Genomic DNA, 24,763 nt, shown 5'->3' on the forward strand with positions numbered 1-24,763 from the left:
CGAGCTGTTCACACCAGACCTCCTAGGAATATGGCTGAGCGACATTATATATACCCATATATAATGGGTAGACGGGACATAACAAGCAGTATATAACATAACAATTTTACTTGCAGAAACAATGGGTGAGGAGGGCCCTGCTCACACAAACTTATTGCTACCAAAGGTATTAAATCCAAGGGTTCACTTACTTTTCCCACCATCACTGTGCATGTTTATTGGGTGTATTCACTAAAGACATAAAACATTTTCATTGTGTGTTATTGGCTTGGGCACCTGGTTGTCTATACTTGTGATCTGATCACATTTTATGAATTACTGCAGGAAACCAGGTAATTGTAAAGGGTCCACTTACTTTTTCTTTCCACTGTAGATGCAATTTTTCTATATAAAAGACCACAATGTAATTTTTTATGAAATGTGCTCTTTACAAGTTTCTTCCTCCTCCTTACTCTAGTATTATCTCTCTCCACATTTCAGAAGCATTCAGAAGGAAGACCGAATACCAATGGCTGACGAGTACTGTGAATACAAGCAGATAAAAGCTAAGCTACGACTGCTGGAGGTCTTGATCAGCAAGCAAGATGTTGCTAAAACAATTTAGAGTCTGTGAATACTTCTCAAGCAGTGTTCATAGAATAATATAAATTACTGTGTTTCTGCACACCCATGTATGACACTGAAACTCTACTGCACTTTAAATGTTATACACTACCTGGTAGGGATAACAGTAGCAAGAACCTTGATAAAAAGGGATCGCTCCCTTCTTCAGCCTCCAAGAACATCTGCTGAACGCCATTATGGTTACTATTGCATTTGTGAAATCTTAGAACGGGGCGTATTTAATAAGGCTTTTACCATTGATACAGATGTTTTAATTGTTTGTTTTTTAGTTCTTTGGAAATTTAACATCAGTTTTTTTTTTTTAAAGATCTAGAACTGATACCCCAAAACATTTTTCTATGAACTGCTTCATTGTCTGAAGTGCCTTCGATGTGTTGCAGACTCCCTGTATAAAAAGATTTAAAAATTCTATCAAATATTCTATTTCAGATTCTGGAGAAAACTATATTGCTATTGTGTGCAGATTGTATATATTTATTCAGTAATTACCTTCTTCTCGGTAATGAAATGTGGAGTATTTTTGTAATGTTTTAACCATTTGCATGGCAGAGGGATTTGCAAAGAATTGCTTTGCAAGATCGTATTACACCCTCCATGGCACCCAAAAAGCATACGTTCTTACATTCAACCAAAGGTCTAATATGTAGTCAAGTGAAACACATATAACACATACCATTGGATTGCTTTGCACTTTGAACGTCATAGTAAATTTTGTATTTTTCTTGTGTTGTTATATGGAGCCTCATTTATTCCTAAGAGGGCATTTTCATGCAGTTTCATAAACACTGGGCATCCCCACTACCTTGGTCATAGGCTGAGGGCAATAAGAGTTCCAGAATCCACTGAAAACTGCAGGTTTGTTTTATGCAATATAACAGCAAAGTATAATCTGAGCACAGTATAAGTCCCATTTATGTGAAACTGTCTGGTAACAACAGCTTTTTCAGACAAAAATGCATGAATATGCTCCCTCTGTTATTGATTTGGGGGGTTCTACATACTATTGTGTTTCTTATAGCCTAAGGGATTTATAGTACAGGCTTTCAGTAGGTTATTTTATAAATAATCATATAAAATAAGAATCCCAATAAATTTGCACATTTCCAGATTAATTATGAATAAGCATAATGCCCACTGTAGACTGGCAACAATAAATTTGCGTTTTCTCTTTGCACTTTGCTTAAATGTATAATTATTCAATCATACAAGCCAATAATTGCTTATCTATAAACACTGTATAAATAGGGATGCAAACATTAATAGTGACAATGCATCTTCTGTGTTAACAGAATGTTGTCACTTCTTGCATCATAAAGTAAAAAAAAATTATCTACTTTTTATCATAAAACACACTTAATGGCCTAAAGGGAATTTTAAATTGGGTTAGTGTAATTTCACTAGTTAAATTAGTTGAAATAATGTGATATTCACTACTATTCATAAGGTTAGGCGCTGATTATTACTCATTTGCGTGTTTCATTTCTGAAAAGGGTCATATTGGCCCTTTATACCCCCATTTTTAATGTGACAAAATTGTCCATCTTGTTGCTCTACAAATTCTGTTTTCTGTCTTCTGGCTTATCACGCTTTTGTGTGTCCAGCCTATCTGAATAAAACCACATGAATTTATGAAAGTAACATCTGTAATCAGTAATTGAATAAACTGGTTGGGATGATCGCATATATAATTTTAAATCACATCAATGAATAATGCTAGTACAAACATGACGTAATATTCTTTTGTTTCTGATTCTGGAGCATTACCGTTTTTACTGGGAAGCCTGGTAAAATAAAAGCTAAGCCTACACAAAATGTCAAATGTAAAAATATTGATGACAGTGTTTCCATAATTGGATGCAGTTCATATTGCAGCTCTATCATTTAACAGGATGTTGTTACACAGAGCAGGAAGTGAACTGTGCAAAGGAAAACTGCTTCCCCCAGCCTTTAAAAAAATACATTTTTACGTAATTTTACGTATTTTTCTATAATATGGAAAGCTACTATGTTTATGTCTTAATTTTTTGTAGTTTCACATACTGGTTTCCTTTAAAAAAAAAAAAAGTAAGAATATCCCTGGCAATAACATTTGACAAGTTTGTATACAGCACAATGCGTTCTCCACTCCTGAATATTATCTATGCTGAATTCAGGAAAACTTTACATAAAGTTTGTGATATTTTTTATAATACACTCCTTTCCTAGCAAGAAGGGGAAACATTTTGAGTATTCTACATCAGATTTTACAGTACACGAAAGCTTCTCTCATTATAGATTGCTGTCTGGTTTTTTTTTGTTTTTTTTAAAGCAGACATAAGCTTAAATTAAAATATTTTACATAATTTGCACTTTCTGGATAATTTATACTATTTACCCTTTAAGAACGATGATATTCTCTTTTAATATATCATAGTAAAGTCTTATTTCTATTGAAAATGGATCATAGCAACTCATGTTGTCAATACCCCTTTGTCTACCAAGTCCCATGCAGTCACCCACACAGATAAACACTCAGTAACTATTTTTACTATCTTGCTAAGCACTTTTATAAAATTCCTACTGACACTTCTATCTCTCTTTTATCCAAAATGCATGGTTTTAAAACAGTTTATTGAGTGTGAGAAAAAAAAAAGTACCATTTGCAAGTGAAATTATTTTCTTGGAACTTTGTGACGGTTTCATTCTATGGACTCGATTTTTGAACATACTGTATGAATTGGATTTACTTATGTTTGTTTTTAATTAAAATATTTGAAGCAAGAGTAACAAGAACGTATACACAACTATGAAGTTTACAGTCTACACCTTTGATAAGGGAAAACGGTTTATGACATGTATACAGATGCTAATAAATGTGCTCTATATATTCTATATGATTGTAAATATTTTATACAGCGGTACAAATAAAATATTTTTCTATCTTATTTATGATGGTGGAATACAGTATTTTTCCTGTTAGCTAATATCTTTCACATTTAACACTGCCAAGCCACTAGCTGGAAGTGCTGAAATATTCTAGGCATTGAGATTTCAATCATGCTGCAGTTACAACTTTTCATGCTTTTTTTTTTGCGTTATCTCAGTAGTTTTAGTAGATAAAAATGATCGCTATTTAGACACCCCAATAAAGCCGTAATTGATAATTGTTTACCTTGCTAAAGCAGTCTACATAGAGGTTTAGTTACATTTTGGCAAAAGAGCGAAAGGAAAACAAAACGGCATAAATTAGACAATGACGGCAACGTAAGTATGAAAGTTATTAGAGAAAGAAAACGGTTCATAACGGTTAAGAGCAGCATCAACTTCACAAGTAATAAGAATAATAATAATAAAAAAAAGCTATTAACCCATTTGAGTGACATAGTTGTCAAGAGGTGGGTTTGCTCACGTCTCTGGCACTCAGAGGTGAATCCTTTGCTGCAGGAGGAACTACCGTGCAATGCAGTGGAGGTTTCTTCAGGCAGCGAAGGGGTTTAGGGATTAAGAAGTTCTAGATTCAGTGTATGCTTTTGGTGACAGCTGCATTTTGCATGCTTCCAGAGAAAATGTCTGGTAAGAATGAAAGAAGGGAGGGTTAACTGCTTCTTGGTAGGCCAAATGGGCTTTTAACGTCCAACGCTGATATTGCAGGTCTTGCAGCTTGGGTCTTTCTTTGCGTTGGCAGTGGACAAACTCATGAGCTGATGGCCGCTGATTTCTGCGACTGTGCCAATAGAAAGATCCACAGGGTCAGTATAAATGACTTCCAGGATAATATCCTGGGCATGGTGAAATACGAGGCCTTTTTCATCTTCAGTACAGGTCAGGAACTTGTTATCATTGAGGCTTAGCTGAGGAAGGCGCTGCTTGCAGAACTCATCACCTGGAGAACCCGCAGGGGCGATGACGAGGATGACGTAATGGTAGGCAGTGTACATACAGTAGAAGTCACCAAAGTACAGGTTGGTGTTTGGGTTGAAGAGTTTTTCTGCAGGTATCTCCACCCTGTACCTTCCATACGGTGAATCTTGTGGAGGCTTCCCAGTATTAAACTCGGTGTTACAGCTGAAAAATATCCCTTCCAGCTTTGCACTGATGGGAGATCCATGACTGCCACTATTATCTTTTAGAGAGGGCTGCATGGCATTGCCATGGTTCTGGCTGAAAATTAAATAATTCCATTAGACAATCATTTCTCAAAAGAAAATATGACTACAGACCTAATGTCTCACATATGTGTTTCTACTCATATTGTAACTAACATTTCATATATATATATATATATATATATATATATATATATATAAAACACTTTCAAAAAGATGGTCAGCACTCCAGGTCTTTAAATTGACAATTTCATTTTATTCAAAGTCAAGTCGACGTTTCAGTCATTACTGACTTTCATCAGGATGTCCTGATGAAAGTCAGTAATGACTGAAACGTCGACTTGACTTTGAATAAAATTAAATTGTCAATTTAAAGACCTGGAGTGCTGACCATCTTTTTTGAAAGTGTTTTGTATGGAAACTGCTGGTTACTAGCACCGGGCTTGGAATATTTGGAATGGTGTGCAATGGACTCTGTGAGTAAATATATATATATATATATTTACAAATATATATATAGTTAAAATTATTTGCAAAGTTAAAGCGGTGTTTGTTACTTTAACAAAAGTAGGTATCTGAATTCCTCATTAACCACAAATAAAGGCAATGTGCACTGACATCTGTAATCTAGCATATTTTTTTTTGCAAGAGCTTGTAGTGCCATTTTACTGCAACCACTTAAATCACCGAAGTCACAAGTATTGCACAAACTTGCAGGTTAAGAGAAATATTAACAAAACTACTAAATTTAGGCTACACCTGTTATCTTTTAACAATAGCTTTCAAGATCAATATGAAATTGGAGAATGTCTACAATATTGGTCAATTCCATTCTGCCACTCCAATCAAATCAGTTTATGGTGTTTGTCATAGGACTCCTATATAATAGGACTCATTGTTCATGTAGGTTTGGGACACGTAATATATGCCCTGAGGTCTGATGCCCTAGGACGATGCCTAGTTTTGCCTAATGGAAAGGCCAGCCCTGACCTTACGCAAGCCAGATACTGTTTAATGAAAAAATCGTTTTTACAAAATTTCCTTCATAATCATAGTGCTTTTAAAATGTTTTTTTCTTACCGGGTATAGTCAAAGTATTCTTTGTGTTGGTTTCGGTAAAAAACTGAAAATTTAAGCATACGTCCTGCAATTGTCTCTGCTTTCTCCATCAACTGTGTCAGATGGACCTTTGAATAATCTGTAAATATGAGCAATATTTTTATGGGATTTTTGTGACAATATTTTGCAAAGAAATATAGATTTTTTTTTTAACAGAGTCCCCACCTGCAGTGCAAAATTCAATAATTTCACTCCATTCAGAAACAACGTAATCTCCATCCACTTGTTTAGAGGCGGTCTGGACAGCAACAGTATATTCTGTTCTTGGGCTTAAAAACCAGTGACCACGGACCGTCATCGGTAGCGGAACTGCTTTGGCTACCAATTTGGTGGGGACATCCTAAAAATGAAAAAGCAATTCTAATAATAAGTATAGAACCAATCAATAACGTACAACTTTAAAAAAAATAAAATAAACAGGCCATTTTAAAGACATATCCATGCACACATAATTAGATAAGTGAGTGTGCACAACTCTTTGCTCATCCTATGACATCATTGTTATAATTGTAATGTTTATACACCCTTTAAATATCCTACTTTTTTTTTATCTCCGTCCCACAAATCATCCTTGTTTTGTGGTTTCCCACTTTCTAAAATACACAATCCAGGCAATTCCATTGACCAAAATGTTATTATGGCAAATATGGCAGCCGATGATGATGATGATGTTAATATTTTTGTTTGAAAGACCAATACATAAAAGTGTTGCAAACACGGTAAAAAGAAATATATATTCTTGTTCACCTCCTTAAGAATGTCCCTTCAGGAGACAGAGTAATGATCAATAACTGTTTAGTGGCCCACAATATGTACTGATGGAATCTGCTGACTTAGAATTAATGCTGTTTTGACCATCTTGTGATGGCAAACAGCCCGATTTAACCTACCACTCAAACAGATGAGAATTTCAAACAGAAGAAAAGGTAATGTAAAGAACATAAACTGGTTAAGCTCCATACATACATATCAAGACCTGTACAGACCTGACAGAAGAAATTGGTTTAGCTAATCCACTATTAGACTAAGATGAGAAGTCGTCACAAGAGGGAGCTATTCTGTTACATTAACTATTCCTTTGTGTTTGTTTCACACCCGAAAAAACAAAAATGGCTTGGCTGCACCTTTTCATGTATGTAAAGTAAGAGAAGGACGAGAAAAACATTATTTTCAAACAGCCACACTTTTCCATATTGAATGATTCATCTGATCTTTAATGGAACAGATTATTTAATTGGATGATTTCATGGCCATATCAAGTGTGTCTAATGTATGTATATCTTTGCTTTAATTCGGACATGGAATCCAGGATGAAACAATGCTAGTACTTTGGTATAAGGCCAGACTGGCCACTAGGCAAACAGGTCAAAAACCCTGGGGCCAGTGCCTGATGGTGTTGCCCATGTATCTTCATTGTCACTTGTGTGGCAGACCCTGTCCTTAAGTCATATGCTGCAAATGTATAGGAGTGTAGCATGTATCCAGCTAGCTGTAGTGTGCCAGTCATCTCTGGGTATATCATCGTAAGACATTAAACTATTTCATGTAAAGAGACCTTTTCCATTTCTCTATTTGATTACATTTGTAGTTAGGTCTACCAAGCATGGACTATATATATACTATATATATGTAATGCAGGAGACAGTTTAATGTCCTCAGCGTATCGTCCCCAGGCAAATACCGTATTTGCTCGATTATGGGACGAGGTTTTTTTCAGAGCAAATGCTCTGAAAAATAGCCCTCGTCTTGTAATCGGGGTCGTCTTCTAATCAGATCTCAAATGAGGTCTGACTATTAGACTAAGATCCAAATCCCCCGCATCGCTGCAGGGGACCTGGATCCTCCTGTATAGTAACCTCAGCTGCTGCCGGCGTCTATCACCGAGCGCCGGCGAAAGTGCCGGCAGCAGCCGAGGTTGCATACGCGCGTACCTTCCTCCTCCCGGGATAGCCCGCCCAATGCGGGGAAGCAGAGCCGGTTGGGGAGATTGCTCCAGAAGCAGGACCGGGACCCCGCGGCACTGTGCCGTCCCAAAGCAGATCCGGTAGACCTCTTCAATTTTCTGGAGGAGGCGGGGCCTAGCGGGGTCACACAGCGTCATGCCGTAATCCCGTGGGAGCTGCAGCAAGCGCCTGCTGAGGCATCGCGGTGAGTGAAGTGCCTGAGTGGGTATATTAGTGTATGGGTAGGTAAGTGTCTGGGTGGGTAGGTAAGTGTCTGGGTGGGTAGGGAGGTGTCTCAGTGGGTAGGGAAGTGTCTCGGTGGGTAGGTAAGTGTAAGTGTCTCAGTGGGTAGGGAAGTGTCTGGGTGGGTAGGTAAGTGTAAGTGTCTCAGTGGGTAGGTAAGTGTCTGGGTGGGTATATTAGTGTCTGGGTATGTAAGTGTCCCCCTATATGCCACTCTGTCCCATGATATGCCTTTTAACCCCCTATTTGCCAGAGTGGCATATAGGGGGTAAAAAGGCATATCATGGGACAGAGTGGCATATAGGAGGGTATAAGGCATGCCTGGGGGCAGATGTGCATAACTGGGGACAGGTTGGTAAATAAAAGGAAATTAAAAACAAAAAAATAGTTTACATGAATTGTTTACTTACTTATTTATTTACTAGTAAATGTTTTTCATATAGGGTCGTCTTATAATCAGGCTTTTTCTTTTTTTCCTAAATTAATATTCAGATTTTGGGGGGTCGTCTTATAATCAGGGTCATCTTATAATCGAGCAAATACGGTAAATCCTGAAGAACATTTTTGAGGGTGGAGGGTTAGAGGAGAGAAATTTCTCTCAGGAGTACATTTTGATTTTAGTCTAACAGGCATGTGCTTTTTTTACGTATGGAATAGAGAGAAACCTGGGGTTGGCTCACCGGGTAAAAAGAAGCACACAAATCACTGAAGGTTATACCATCAGCACAATTATGACTATAAAGTAAAAATTCTAGAGGTCAATACAATTCCTGATGTTGCAGAAACCTGATGAATTGAAGTACAATTGATTAATAGCTTATATTGTGTTACGGTATTCCCTATGAGGGCTAATTAAGCTAATAATCTTCAAACTGGAGATTTCAAAGAAAATCGCCCCTTTTCACCCGATAAACAGCGTATAGCTTATAGTTGAAATTATGTCAACAGAAGATTGTCATTAATTACAGTCTTGAAAGACTCTCTTCTGGCGCAAGGTCTTGTGTTTCACAAAAGATGGTCTGATGCCAAAGTTTACAGTAGGGGGGGAAGCTGTAATTTAATAGGAGATTTACAGACTTACGGGTATACGTTTGATGTAATAGTTAATACGCTTTTCATTGGCTTTCAAGAGATGGTTGAACATAATATGTATAAGAAAATCATAAGGGAAAGCTAATAAAGTCTTTTGTTACACTTTGTAAGCCATGCAAATCTACTTTTAAGTTCAAACTTGTAGACATCTTTTAAAAAATACGCACCGATGGCGAACTCTGGTTTGATTTCATCATATTATGGATTCTGAAGCAAGTGATAAATACCGTATTTCCCCAATGCATAAGACGCTAACAATTGTTAGCAGCTAACATCAATCACACTCATATCATGCTCAGGCAGCCAGTACATGCACATCACTTTCAGCCTCCCTGTGCCCCCTCCCTGTGCCCCCTACACACAGATCCATGCTATCACACACACACATATATTCATTCATTTACATAAAGTTATTGTACTGGCTGCCTGGGCATGATAGGAGTGTGATTGCGATCATGCCAGGAAGGCAGTACAATAACCTTATGTCTTATACATGGGAGCGTCTTATACTTGGGGAAATACGGTAGATATTTTCTAACTCATTTAAATAGTTGTACCCAAATGTTTATTTACAAAAGTGATACTTATTAGATTTTAAAATTCTTTGAAACATGATTTCCTGCACGGCCAATATAAAAGCAGAACTCCAAGGGAGATTGGGTTGACCAAAATAACATACATTCTAGAGAGGGTTTGGCTTCTTTTTTAAACACCAATTACACATTATTGTGCACCTTAAAATCTCATACAGGTGGTTTTCCAATCAAAGCAATCAAATGTAATAGTTATAAAGAATATTTCTGGTAAAGAGTTTTAAATTTATCACCATAACAACCCTTGGAATTACCCAATCAACAGCAGAATTGTAATAGTGATAAGACCACTTTATATACTATACCGTGCTTTATAAATAACTTAGAGAATGTTTAAAAATAGTCTAATATCCTATATTTATAATTAATATATTATTTTTAAATTACATAAAAATATCCAACTCGTTAGTAAGTGTGTATATGCAAATGACATGCCCAAATATTTGGCATGTATTTCGAGATAAAACTCCCAAATTAAACTACAATTAAAAAGACTATGGTCAAAATAATCAAAACCAACAACTAAAGCATGCTTCTATTTGACATGTAGGATCATTTCCCATTTTATTTATAAAAATAAACTCTTTCTTGTTGACTAGAAAGATCTCCAACAGAAATAAGTATTTTAATCCAAAATCCACCCTGCACAGATGTTTTAAATTAAGCAGATTCCAACTCATCAGCAATGAGATTTGTTTGGTAAGCTGTGTGAAATGTAATTTTTATGCAGTAATAGATATTTATAATTTTGTAAATAATTGTAAAATGTATATTTCTAGTGATATGCAAATACGTGCTATAGAATAGGTGTTTTTAAAAAAAACAACTATACAGTGTTTCTAAAAAAATCATTTCAGAATTATTACTCTGATATAAAGCTGATTAACTTACATACAGTATACAGCTAGAGCTTATAGCCGAATATTATATATATATATATATATATATATATATATATATATACATATATATATATATACTGTATACATGTATGGTCTACAGGCTGAACTCCAAAAAGCTACTGCTTTTAACTTTATCCTCATTAAAGTACAAACAAGTTAGAAGATTCAATACTAGCAACATCCTCCAGGGTAGTGTGTAGCTGTCTATTACACAATTATGGTATAGAAAGTAAGTGATAATAAATCATAGCAAAATGATTTTGTAAGCATGAATTAAGGCACATAAAGTTGTTTCTGTGGGCAATATACAGCTCTCCTGCTGTGTAGATGTTTACACTTCTCTTGCTGTAAATCAGAAAACATAATCTAAATGAAGAAAGTTAGGGTGTTTGTGTGTTTTCTGTGATGTTCGAATCTTTCCCGGAAACTATTTCAGAGAGCCCAGAAGAGTAATTAAGTAGTTGTTTGTTTTAGACAGTTTCAAAATGCTTATAATCTGCTATTTGTTTGGCACTCCTTGTTATAACCACTGTAATTACTGAAAATAATAAATACATTGTGGGAGGATATATGTTTTTTTTGTTTGGGTGATGTCAAACCTTGTCGATATGAAGTACTTAAATTATTTGATCATAGGCTACACCAGGGGTTCTCAAACTGCGGCCCTCCAGCTGCTGCAGGACTACATCTCCCATAATGCTCCTTCAGCTAAGGGGCTGGCTGAGGAGTATGGGAGATGTAGTCCTGCAGCAGCTGGAGGGCCGCAGTTTGAGAACCCCTGGGCTACACCCTAAATGTACCGAAGGGTAGTGGTGGGTCTGCTTTGTTATCAGCCACGTCAGAGAGGATGCCGGAGAGTCCACTGAGAACACCGGTAAGCAACACCCGCAGTGTGATTTTAGATAAAGAGGTATGGGGCTCTTTGATGCTCCTCTTACCACTCACCACTCTGATCATAAATCCCAGTAAAAGAATGCACAATGATTTAAGGGATCAAATGCAAGAAGAAAAGTGCCACCTATAATCTGGACAATATTGTAATATTGGAAATTAGTGTTTTTTTGTTCATCCAGTTCCTACAATATAAGGTACTCCAATTCCAGTGTCGCAACAGACTGGAAATCCATAGTGGATTTTTAAAGTCTAGTCTAGGATCTTGATGAAGCCTGCATAATGTGCAGAACGTGGACATCTAAACCCTCTGATGGCTCACAATCAGGAAGGGGAGGGGAGAGCAAGTGCCCCCAGGGCAAGGAGAGGCCTTGAATCCCTGAGCCAAGTGTGGCATCACCTCCCTAGGCCGGTGCGTGTGTCTGGGGGAGGTTCCAGAGCCTGGCTTAGCTGGGCTTGGCAGGGAAGTCAGTGAATAGTTGGGCTGGTCAGTCTAGGCCAGCAGTTTGAAGCCAAAGAGGTCTCCAATTTGGAGCTAGGCTTTAATTGTATCATTTTTGTTTTGGGGGATATCGGTTATGTACATTTGTAAATAGAATCACACTTCATCAGAATACTGCTGTTTCTGAGCCTTATTGCCCTATGGGACCTTAAAATAAGTAAAAGTCACTTTATTGACCCTCAGATACATGCTTTTGTCACAAAACACGGTCTCACCTACCTCTGCTACAAACCTTGTATGAAGTTGGATGTTGCTTATATCATAGTTTAATCTAAAAAGGGGAACATAAGTATCTGTAGATCTACATGGAAGGAAAGAAAGTAAACCTGGATAATGGACCAGCAGGCTAACACGATGATAATCGTAGACTTTTTGATGTTAGAAGGGATGTTGTGTAAGTGTGTGGGGTCATGTGTGATGTGACTCCACACAAGGCTTATTTATGGTAGTGCTTGTGATTGGGTTCTAAATGCACCTGTTATTCAACCCAAGCTCTATACAGTGATTAATTATTGATGTACAATGACGGTGAGATAGTGACATAGCTCTTTGATCATATTTAAGTTAAGTAATGCCTTTTGACTGATTTGTTTGTCAGTCTTCGACAGACCTGAAATATTAGGTGAGCCTAATTTGATATTATACATGCTAGCCAACATAGTCCATGATATTGATTCTCTATGACCTTAAAGTCGTCTATTGATCTAAAGTCCCCGACCCCGGTATATTTCACCAGGATGTCTTGTCTTACGATTTCCCATGTGAACTATTAAATATTTACACGTTTCTACTATATCCTCCTTCTCTTGTCTTTCATTTAAAAGAAAATTGTAAGTTTGCAACTTTCTTTAGTTAAGGAATTACACATTGATCTTGTACTTTGGGTTGTTGGTTTTTTGTTATATGTATTATAATGTTTGTTTTTTCATTTCTAAGTTAGGGAGCAGGGTTAAACTACAAGCAAGTGCAGAATACAAAAGAAGTGGTGCATAATTAGACAAGACAACATAGCTGAATAACAGGTACATCCAGCAATATGATAATACATGTTTTACAGGTGTTATGAATAACATTCCAAACAATTATAACTCCAGAGGTATCAACCTCAAAAAATATCTCTAGATCACATGTCAATCAAACAAACAAAGGAGTAAATTCTTTCTGTCTGCACATACTAACACCAAACCTCTTCTTATATCATTTTCTCAGAAACCGAACTATAAGAAGTCCTCGAGGCAAGGGAAAATACTTAGCTGAAGATGTGAGGTTTACTACGACTTGTATAGAGATCATGATAACATGTAGAAACTAAAAGAAAAAAAAAACTCTTAAAACATCAATTGTGATGACATAGGAAATCAGGATTAACCCCATCATTAAAAGACGTCCACGCCTCACAGTGTAAATGATGAGATTTGACATATGCCTCCTTTCCATGAATGATTCTACATGCAACCTCTCCCTAGCCAAACAAAGCACCCAGTCCTTCATGATTCAGACATAAGGATAGATTTCTGAAGATGGGTTTAATCTGGCATCAGCTGAAGCAGTCAAAAAAGTGGAATAGTGTAGATATATTTTTGGATGATCCAACAAATTGACAAATCTATAGAAGTGCAGAGAATTGACATCTCATGTTATCTTTAGACTTTATATATTAAAATTGTGGGTCATCATAGAAGAACCTGTTTGCATCTTGGGTCGGAAATAAAGTAATTCAGATTTGTTGGGCTTCATTAGTTGCCTTCTGCTTAAACCTCAGTTCCTAACGGACATACAATCCATGTGTGAAGTAGCATGATCATGGAAGGAAAGATGTGTTTGAGCTTCGACAGTGTATGGGTACCACTAAAGTCCAAATTATATTATCAGATCTTCTACACGGATACAGAAAAAAAGAAGGGTACCTAGAACTCAGCTGTGATGTATGGGAACTGTGGAGGTAATAAGGTGCCAAAAGTGAGACAACGGAGAAAGAGTGGTCAAAGGGAACGGAAATATGTAAGTTAACATATATAGATATATATCAACAGAGGAAGAGGGCAGGTTTCACACAAAATTAAATTAAAAAGTTTTAGTAAAATCTGCGATGTGCACTTTATGCATGCATGTACTGTATAAGTGACTAAGCTATAATTGTTTGATTTGTATAACATTTTGCCAGCATTACTAGGACAGTAGCTATTTTTTTCAGGCAGATCCCACACACCTTTTACATATCTCTTTTCTGTCTCTACAGCTCATTTAATTCTATGTATAATTTAATCTAACATTAAGTTGTACAACATGGTTCCGGGCGCTTTTAAAGAATATGCAAATGAAACAATCCCTGTTCTTTCAGCAGATTTTTTCACAAGTCACCAATTATAAAGGAACTGAAAATAAAGTGTCATTTAGTTACAAGTACTCATTAGAATGTGTTGAGACAGTGTTCTTCATGCAAATGAAAACTCAGTCTGTTCCATGTACCATCGGAAAAGTGTATGAAACATCGAAAAAAGAATCCCTTTGTAGAGATGTAAAAATAGGAATCTTTCCAAGAAATTGTGGTTAATATACAAGGCTTACCATTCTAAATTGTATATAAGCAAAGTAGTACATACAAGACATCTTTTGTTGTCTACAGTTTTTTTTTGGAATATTCCTTTTTTTATAAATTCTACTTGAAGTGATGGCAGTGACTTTGCTTTATGCAAACTGATTGCTAACGAGTGAAATGAAGGAATAAATTAATCATGCCCGGCATGCACAAATCCTGGCATCTGCACAGCTTCTGCATTTAAGAAAAAAATAATTGGACGGCAAGAATTTCATTTTTTAACTATTCCACTTGGACATGGACGTATCAAGAACTGTTATCCGTTGAACTACAGCGCGAATGATCCTTACTCAGCTTTTGACTGACAAACTTGTGGCTATTTGTCTTTCAATTAACCTGCCTAACTCTGGGTTTTCTGGAGAAGGCACAATGCCCTGTTTATTTGATATTACTGAATAATTACAACCAGGATACTGGTTGTATCTGTATCTGTATCTACTGTTTTACTGCTTTTAAATTTGCAATAGGTATAAATGGTGGACATACATCAGCCATCCATTGTAAACACTCACATGTGTGTGTGTGTGTTGAGGACCAGGTCGAGATCCTCTGGCCTACAGCCCAAAATTGGGTTACTTGGTACTAAGGGGCCCAAATTGTGGCAAGAAAATGTCCACCACACCGTTACACCACCACCTGCCTGAACCGTTGATACAAGGCAGGATGGATCCATGCTTTCATGCTGTTTACGCCAAAGTCTGACCCTGCCACCTGTCGCTGCTGGAATGGAGACTCATCAGACCAGGCAACGTTCTTCCAGTCTTCCATTGGCCAATTTTGGTGAGCCTATGCGAATTGTAGCCTCAGTTTTCTGTTCTTAGCTGACAGGAGTAGCACTCAGTGTGGTCTTCTGCTGCTGTAGCCCATCTGCTTCGAGGTTCGATGTGTGTTCAGAGATGGTATTCTGCATTCCTTGGTTGTAACGAGTGGTTATTTGAGTTACTGTTGCCTTTCTGTCACCTCGAACCAGTTGGCCCATTCTCCTCTGACATCAACAAGGCATTTTCTTCCACACAACTGGCACTCACTGGACATTTTCTCTTTTTCGGACCATTCTATGTAAGCCCTAGAGATGGTTGTGCATGAAAATCCCAGTATATCAGCAGTTTCTGAAATACTCAAACCAGCCCGTCTGGCACCAACAACCATGCCACGTTCAAAGTCACTTAAATCCCCTTTCTTCCCTATTCTGATGCTCGGTTTGACCATGTCTACATGCCTAAATGCATTGAGTTGCTGCCACGTGATTGGCCAGTGAGTGTATTTATTTTCTAATTTGTATATATAGAAAAGTGACTGATCCTCTTTAAGTGGAAGATGAACAGATGATGCATTTCTTTTTAACTGGATATCTTTTGGAAAGGTTGCATTGTCCTTAGCGCTTGGCAAAACCAATTAAAACATAATGGCTTAGTGTCTACTAGTGCTAAAGAGACTGTGGAAAAGATGCTTCTGTCAGCTACCGGTATTTTTGAACTATTACTCAGAGGCTGCCAAAAATACATTCTTTTTTTACTTTACAAACTAAGCTCACAGTGGACTTGTCACCTAGATAAATGGATTCTGTATATAGTTTTCTGCCGGACTAAATCTTCTGTAGCAGCAAATTGGTTTCACACAAAAGATCACCATCATCTTTCTTCATTCATCACCTCTTGGGCAAGTCTTTACTTTAAGCCACTAAATGCTCCACAATCACAAAGTTTAAAAATGTCTTTAAAGACACCTTCCTGACGAAGGTGTGGTAGAACTGCTTGACCAGTAGACGGTCATTATATCACCATTTATGCTGTCGTGTTCAAATAATTATTTGTCTTTACCTCATCAAATGTATTAATCAATGGACAACAATAAATGTGGAACTAGTGTAAAATATGAACTATTCCTATCATATTTCAGATACTTTCTTACATTTCAAAATTCTATTTCCATAGATAGAAATTGTAACATTATTGCTATGAATATTTTACCTTATGTTTGAATTTGTTGGAATTCTTGTTCTCCTTCTTGTTAAGATCAATAAAATAGTGTGTAATTCGGTCCTTGGATTTCGCATCCATGTCCCATGAAATCTTAAAAGAATCACATGTGATGTTGCTTATTTTGATGTTGTGAGGGACAGGCAGCTCCTCCATTTCTGCAATGCCGCTGTCTTGAGATTTATTCCCTGCACACACAAAAAAAAAAGCAAAGAAAACATTATACACAAATGTTGTCGTACACCCTGCTTCAATATTTTCTATAATACTGTACGTTGCGTAAATATACATCGTATCAGGTTACAAATTACTCCAAGGTCATTTATTTGTTGTTTATTCATGTTCGTCTGACAGGTGCATTGGAGTGTTAAAACAACAGCTCTCAGTCCTCCGAACAATCAGCCGATGCTCAAAATGGGTATCGGATGAATTGGCATTATTAATCTGCATATTGCCTGTCCAAGTCCACACACATGGCTTTTGTATATATTCAGCACTTTCCATTCATTCCAGTTTTCAAAACCGTTAAAATACATGTATATTACCATGACACACAAAATGTAACAGTATACATGGTAAATGTTATTATATTTAAGCAGGGTGTATTTTTTGTACATTTTAGAAATGTTACATTACTTTCTTTGTATAGTATCCGTGACTATTATGCTATAATACTATATGAACTTGGCCAAACAAATTAATATTTTTTCCTGTAACAATAGTGTTGGGGCTTTATCTGTAACTGATGGATTAATTTGTAATAAACGTTTCTCAGCTCATCGCAAGAAGAAATTGTCTCAACTGCACAAACTTAATGTTGTAAAAGGACTTTTAATATAATATCTTAATAGGTGCATAGAGGCCTTTTATCACTCCCATCACTCCTGTGTTCCAATGGCACGTTGTGTTCGCTAATCCAGGTTTACGTTTAAAAGGGTAATTGATCATTAGAAAGACCTTTTGCAATGATGTTAGCCCAGCTAGAAATGTCCTTCTATTCCATGAAAACCATGAGTGATTCGAATGGTAGTATAGAATATATATATATTGATATACTTATGGAATGTAGGATTTGAGAAGGTCGCAGATCCACTTTAAATAAAAATGAAATGTATGAATGTTTATGGAATGTTTACAGTATTTAATAGTGAAATGAGTGGAGAATTACAGGACAAATGAGAAAGAGAATTTAAAGAAGGAGGAAATGGGGTAAAATAATGTATAATTACGACATCTATCCTGGTTTAGAGAGAGCCGTGGATAGTGAAAAAGTGTCCTGACCAAGCAACAAGTGTTTGAAAGACCCATCATCATGGCCAGTGATTTCTCTGTCATCGGCCATTTGCATTTTCATACATTGGAACGACTATTAACTATTCCTTCGGGTATTTGTGCACTTTAGATACAATTTGTGATTTTTACATTTTATAAGCTGATGTAGTCATTAAAAAAAAACAATAAAAAATGTATATGGAACCTAAAAATATACATTAATTAGCAGGTGATTTACAACGCTGAAGTTGATTAGGCCTTGTAAACTTAGAGTAACTGCTCATCGGGTACCTGCGTAGCATGAGTAACATATCAACACATTTAATGAACAGATTAACTATAATCATATTTATGGTTAATTACCTGATATTTAAAACTGGGTTGTGCAATGTTTACTCACATTTAAAATCAGCAGCAAATGTGAAAAGGGAAATGTTACATTTTACATTTGAACTTCAAAATGCCTGCAATTTCAATTTAAATGACGGGCTTTAATAAGACTCTTTTTTTAATCAAGCGTAGCTAAAAAATTAAGAAAACTTTAGTAACAATACCTTTTACTGTTAAAATTATGATTTCATTTTTTATGCATATTTAAGACTCCATATTGCATACCATTTAGAACATTCATTCTTTAGAGACTTTTGGGTTATGTTCCTTCCCATCGTCTACAATAGGCGTTCTACAGAGCATGTGCGAGAAGTATATCATGGTACGCTTCTTACTTTCAGTAGCGATAGCAAGGGGAGCATTAAATGATACAAAGAACCACAATAACTAAAGAACACAAGTAGTAAAATGGACTAGAATGCATGCATAATAGACTTCGATAGTATGTAACATGAAAATTGAGCTGAGGTGCTTCTTTTAACATTGTAACAAGGTTTTGAGGGTTTTCTGTACTTGTATGCAAAAATGATCACTTATATGCATTTGCTAAAATGTAAATTTGTTCTACTGAGAAAAAAAGGTTGGCACATAAGCTCTAAAAGAAATTTAAAAAATGACTATGCTTAATAGACTTGGTGCAACATCTGTGATTCATTTGCAAATTATTGTATTGTATGAGAAAATTAGCACTTTTGAATAAAATGTATTTTAAACAGTCCCAAGGGGACATATTATTAACTCTAAAATTTACCTTTTCTGTTAAATAAAACAAAAGTATGGTAACTTCCAACGGAGTAGAACTAAAATTCAGTATTATTAATGGGGAAGGGACCTGACATTTTTTCAAATAGGAAGGACTTTTTTTCCCCAAGGGTAGACCATTTTATTACATTGACTCACTTATGTACATTTAGCCAAGCTAACACAAACTTAAATATACTTATTACTCATTACACCATGCACACACACTCATACTCTTTGCCACACTGATCAAAACACAAACTCACTGACCACTCTTAACCCAATTGACCACAACCACACCAACGTAAACTCAACCACTTAACACTGGTGTCCATTCAAACACACCTACCACTCTAATGCACACACTATTCTCAGGCACTCAAAATATACACATCACACATCTCAATCATACACACCACTCTCAGCCATGGGCGTAGGAACCCCTAAAAATCTGGGGGGACAGCATTTCCCCCATCAGATCCCCACTTTCTCCCCATCTCTCACACTATCTACCCCCTCTCCCCCTTCTCACACTTTCTTACTATCTACCCCCTCCCTACCCTCCCTTTTCACACTATCTACCCTCTCCCTACCCCCTTCTCACTAGCTACCCTCTCCCTATCGCCCCCCTTCTCACTAGCTACCCTCTCCCTACCGCCCCCTTCTCACTAGCTACCTTCTCCCTACCTCCCCCTTCTCACTAGCTACCCTCTCCCTACCGCCCCGTTCTCACTAGCTACCTTCTCCCTACCTCCCCCTTCTCACTAGCTACCCTCTCCCTACCGCCCCCTTCTCACTAGCTACCCTCTCCCTACCTCCCCCTTCTCACTAGCTACCCTCTCCCTACCCCCCCTTCTCACTAGCTACCCTCTCCCTACCCCCCTTCTCACTAGCTACCCTCTCCCTACCCCCCTTCTCACTAGCTACCCTCTCCCTACCCCCCCTTCTCACTAGCTACCCTCTCCCTACCCCCCTTCTCACTAGCTACCCTCTCCCTACCCCCCCTTCTCACTTTCTACCCCAGGGGTGTCCAAGTTTTTTCTGCAGTGGGCCACTTCATCGGAATTGTATACGTGCGCGGGCCGCACTAATTTTTCACTGTGAAAAAATATGGCCTTTAATAAGCTATGCAGATTAAAATACAGTTAATGACACAAAACCTTTACTTTTCCTCTCACTGATTTCTGTGCCTAGAAAGTGTTGTGACTACAAATTTTTTCTTAAAAAATGAAATAGTTCTATTTATTCTAGGGATGCACCAAAATGAAAATTCTGGATTGACGGTTCACTAAGCCAACACCGAAAATGACCCCCCACCTTTAAAAATAATAATAAAAACTCACATTTTTTATAAAAGTAGGTAACACACCACAATTGGACAAAAAAAAAATAGCAATATGACCCAGGCAGCCAGTACATGCTGGTACAGGGTGGCTGTAAGTGATGTGCAGACCCCATATTGCTGGCAGCATCAATAGACAAGGGGGACAGCTAGCTAGGTTTCAGCATGTACTGGCTGACTTGGCATGATAGGAGTGTGATTGCTAACAGCAATCACAGTGCCATTATGCCTAGGTTCCAGCACTTACACATCCAACCAGTAAATGCTGGAACCTAGGCATGATGGGACCGTGATTGCTGTTAGCAATCACACTCCTATCATGCCAAGTCAGCCAGTACATGCTGGTACAGGGTGGCTGTAAGTGATGTGCAGACCCCATACTGCTGGCAGCATCAATAGACAAGGGGGGCAGCTAGCTAAGTTTCAGCATGTACTGGCTGACTTGGCATGATAGGAGTGTGATTGCTAACAGCAATCACAGTCCCATCATGCCTAAGTTCCAGCACTTACACATCCATGCTATCACACACACACTCATTCATTCATATATTCATTCATTCACGCATATCACGCATACTCAATCATGCATACTGATTCAAAGACCCTCCCAACCCCCTTACCTGCACTGCAGCTTCTCAATGCCGCTCAACGCCCACTGACGTCATGGGCAGGATAGGCTCCGGGTAGCTGGAGCCCACATGTACCCAGGTATGCATATATGTATATATATATATATATATATATATATATATATATATATATATATATATATATATATATATATATATATATATATATATCTGTGTGTGTGGTATGGGCTAATAAATGAATTAACCAGTAAATTGGGGAGAGGCAATTCTCAACACAGCTCCGATTTAACAACTGGGGCTGATAATGCAAGATGCTTTCTTGAATTTCTTTGCTGAAAAAGCCCATAAGCCTAGCCGACAATCTTATTTTTTCTACAATTTCTTAACAACCCATCACTTAGGAAATTCAGCTGTATAAACTCTTCATTGAAAAAAAGAAAAGTTTTCAGTCTTGGGTTATTTTTTTTGTTAATGGCTTTATAAACACGTTTGTAATTACTTGTAATTGTATATTGAAGCAATCCCATCTCAAATGCAGTGCTACAAATAAATTCTGGAAGATGTCAAGATAAAAGCACTTGTGCTAGAGGGTGGTAAAATGAGCAATGATTTTGTGCATGTAAAATGCTCCTGGTTTATCACCGCAATACGTGTTAATATATTTGTAGGTATACATTATGCCCATACTTATACTAACACTGAAAATGTGCTTGTCACAAACATTGCAGTGAGAAGCTGCTTAATTTGTTGATTGCATCTGCTGTGATGGAGAGATGGTAGTCAGGGGTAGGGAAAGCGACCACTCCAACTCTTCTAAACGCAGCATAGGTTCTACTACATGACTTGTACCATAACATAAAAGAACCCGGTGCTTTCAATGTCCCTAGAAGCATGCAGGAACTTACTATAGCGTATAACAGAAATATACTACAGCATCACTGGGAATTCTTTGGTTTTGACTTGAACTCTCTGGATGAAGCCCTGCTTCCTCAGGTCTCCAGGCCAGTTTATCCTCTTCTCCGGAGAGCAGGAGAGCAATGTTTTATCCAATTAAACTCACTGGCCTCTCCTACACATAGCTAGCTGTCCCCCCCCCCCCCATGGTGCCGCTCCGCTAGAAGAGGGAGAGCTCCAGGTACTTAACCTAGGAAGTTGCCAGGTATGGCTATCAGTTACAGGGATTACAGAGGAAGACAAGCTACTAGATCCTGGTAAGCCTGGGGCCTAGTATCAACAGCAGTCCTCGTGTCCACCATGGGCCTCGGTTGGTCCATGAGACCCAGGCAACATTTTGACAGGGGCCACAAGTTTCAAGACAGTCTTTCCCGATAGATTTATGGAGAAGGAGAAGTGTTTCTGCCTCTCTCCTTCACAAATCTGTCTGAACCTCTTGTGCACTTCTGCAAAAAGGTGCAGCCATGGTGGGGGGGCACCCCTGTTCCTCCAATCGGGGGAGAGGGAGTGCTCGGAAGCTCTGTCCCTTTGCGGAAATGCAATGTGGGAGGCAGGAACGTGGCTGGATTGAGGTGTGGCTGCGGTGGGTTATTGAGGGAATGAGAGAGAGCGTAAGGGAGTGACTGGGAAGATGCATGTATGGATGTATGTGTAAGTTTGTCGAAGCATATATGTGTAAATGTTGGTGTATCAGCATGGCTGTGTCTGTGTGAGCATGGATGTGTAAATGTTTGAATGTGAGCATGGATGTGTGTTTGTGAGAGAGCATGGCTGTGTGTTTGTGTGAGAGCATGGCTGTGTATGTATATGCGTGAGTGCGTAAGTCTGTGCAAATGTGAGAATGTGTGTACAGATATGTGCCAGTGTGTATGCCAGTTACAGGGCAAGCAGACAAAGAAAGAAGAGAGAAGAACAAAAAGAAGCAAGAGAAGAAGCTGTAGGAAAGGAGACAGGGACAGAAAAGCAAGTCAGTGGAGGAGGAAGGGATACATTGAGAGAGCATGGGTAAGAGTGTGAAAGCATAAGATAGTGAATTTATTAAGCATGACATAATGGATGTGGGCGAGGTTGGGGGCATGGTTTCATTCTTGGATCTAGGCAGCACAATGTCTTAGGCCGGCCCTGGTGTCCCCCAACTACTACTATACCACTGTGACCTTTCCCATATAGGTGATATTGGAATACATATAGCTTATATACAATTAGTAGGTATACAACAAGAAAATGAAAAACCTCTTTGCAAAAACTCAAGAACTGGATAAAGAAAAAAATTGGGTTGATCTAATAAACAATAAAAAAAATCAGCTTCTTGGTAAACACAAAAATATAGAAAGATATACATCTATCCATGTTTTCTTAAGTCATCTATGAAAGTGTAGCACCTACACATAAAGTATTTGTTTTATAAAAAAACTAATGAAGCCAACTGTTATTCAAGCCTTCTGTTGTCAGTCTGCTCTAACAGCTTTAAAATAGGCTGTCTAGCCTTGAATGGTTTGATCTAGATTTCTAAGGAGATTATCTAGTGGCAATGTGCTAAACAATGAACAGGAACCGGTACGTCCTTTCTCTGTTGTAGTAAAAATATATAAACGCATTCAACAGGCCTGACCTCAAATTTCATTATTGAATATGGAAATTTGTATGGTCCATTAAACTTTATTGGGTCTTTTTTGACTAGGCCTAATTACTAGTGTTAGTATTTTTTTCAAAAAAGAAAAAACTGCAAAAATGTCTCAATTCTAAAAAAAAATATTGAAAAATATTTTAATCGGCTCTTATTTAAGGGCTCTTTCTTAAAAAAAATTACACATACAATTACACATCCATGCCACACACACAATTACACATCAATACTCACACACACAAAATTACACATCCATGCTCATATATACACTATGTGAGCATGCATGTGTAATTCTGTGTGTGTGTAAGTATGGATGTGTAATTGTGTGTATGGCATGGATGTGTAATTGTATGTGTAAATTTGTGTGTGTGAGCATGGATGTGTAATTGTGTGTGTGTGTGCGTGTGAGCATGGATGTGTAATTGTGTGTGTGTGAGCATGGATGTGTAATTGTGTGTGTGTGTGAGCATGGATGTGCAATTGTGTGTGTGTGTGTGAGCATGGATGTGTAGGTATATATATATGTATAGATTGTAAAAAACTCAGGTGCTGGAACAAGCTTTTTCCTCCAATGCTTCCTCTAGGTGGAAAGCACTACTTTTGATCATGGATATATGTCTTTACTTTTACTTATTCATTTACTTTTTCTTCAAAATATAATGAGATAAAATATAATAGAAACTGTGAACAATTGAGTTGTGCTAATAAATAATAAAAAAATTAGTAATAAAATCTGTCTTTATGTGGAGATCTGCATGGCAAGTGCAGAGGCAAAATAAACCATTACATATTTTTTTCAAAAATAAAAATCCTTCAGATGGAATTATGAAAAGTCTAAAACCATTTTAAATTACGCTGTTAAAGTGTTTGATGTGTAATAGATGTTGCTTCTCTTTTGAAGCAAGAAAGGATTAATCTAGCATGTGGCCAGTCAACAGTGCTTAATCCTGAACATCCAACTGTTATTTTGTTTCAGTAATCCGGAAATCTTTGCAGCTCTGATTATGGAGACCAGGATTATGCAATTTATACATACTACTCTTCTTATTTTATATTCATTAGATATTTTTGGTATTACAGCACCTAGAGTCACCAAAGGCCTACCGATTTCCCTAAGAAATGTGATACGTAACTAGCAGATAATACGTTCCAAGGCACTGAAGGAACAGTCGTGTTCATTTTTTCCATAAAATTTCTTTATGTAAAATATGTTCCTTTCCCAGCCCCTGCTTGTTCAGTGAGTACATTGTCTTTCCCCTTTCAATGTATGTGCTG

At 37.6% G+C, this 24,763-nt stretch overlaps 2 protein-coding genes across 2 annotated transcripts in view; one reads left to right on the forward strand and one right to left on the reverse strand.

Moving 5' to 3' along the window:
• Positions 1-604, forward strand: part of LOC149299008 (protein FAM13C-like) — a 49,812-nt gene extending 49,208 nt beyond the window's left edge. The window contains exon 15 of the mRNA XM_089486822.1: positions 481-604. Within this exon, the coding sequence (XP_089342948.1) occupies positions 481-604 (124 nt within the window). The remainder of the gene's footprint in view (positions 1-480) is intronic.
• Positions 605-4,229: 3,625 nt separating this feature from the next.
• The window catches only part of LOC149299009 (phytanoyl-CoA hydroxylase-interacting protein-like), a 45,662-nt gene continuing 25,128 nt past the window's right edge, over positions 4,230-24,763 (reverse strand). The window contains exons 2-5 of the mRNA XM_089486952.1: positions 16,564-16,760; positions 5,994-6,168; positions 5,790-5,907; positions 4,230-4,764 (exon numbers count right to left, since the gene is read on the reverse strand). Coding sequence (XP_089343078.1) covers positions 4,230-4,764; positions 5,790-5,907; positions 5,994-6,168; positions 16,564-16,760 — 1,025 coding nt within the window. The remainder of the gene's footprint in view (positions 4,765-5,789; positions 5,908-5,993; positions 6,169-16,563; positions 16,761-24,763) is intronic.

This window comes from Sceloporus occidentalis, unplaced genomic scaffold (genome assembly GCF_023333645.1).
Source record: "Sceloporus occidentalis isolate IW3139 unplaced genomic scaffold, rSceOcc1.0.p SCAF_30, whole genome shotgun sequence".
NCBI classification, from domain to species: domain Eukaryota; kingdom Metazoa; phylum Chordata; class Lepidosauria; order Squamata; family Phrynosomatidae; genus Sceloporus; species Sceloporus occidentalis.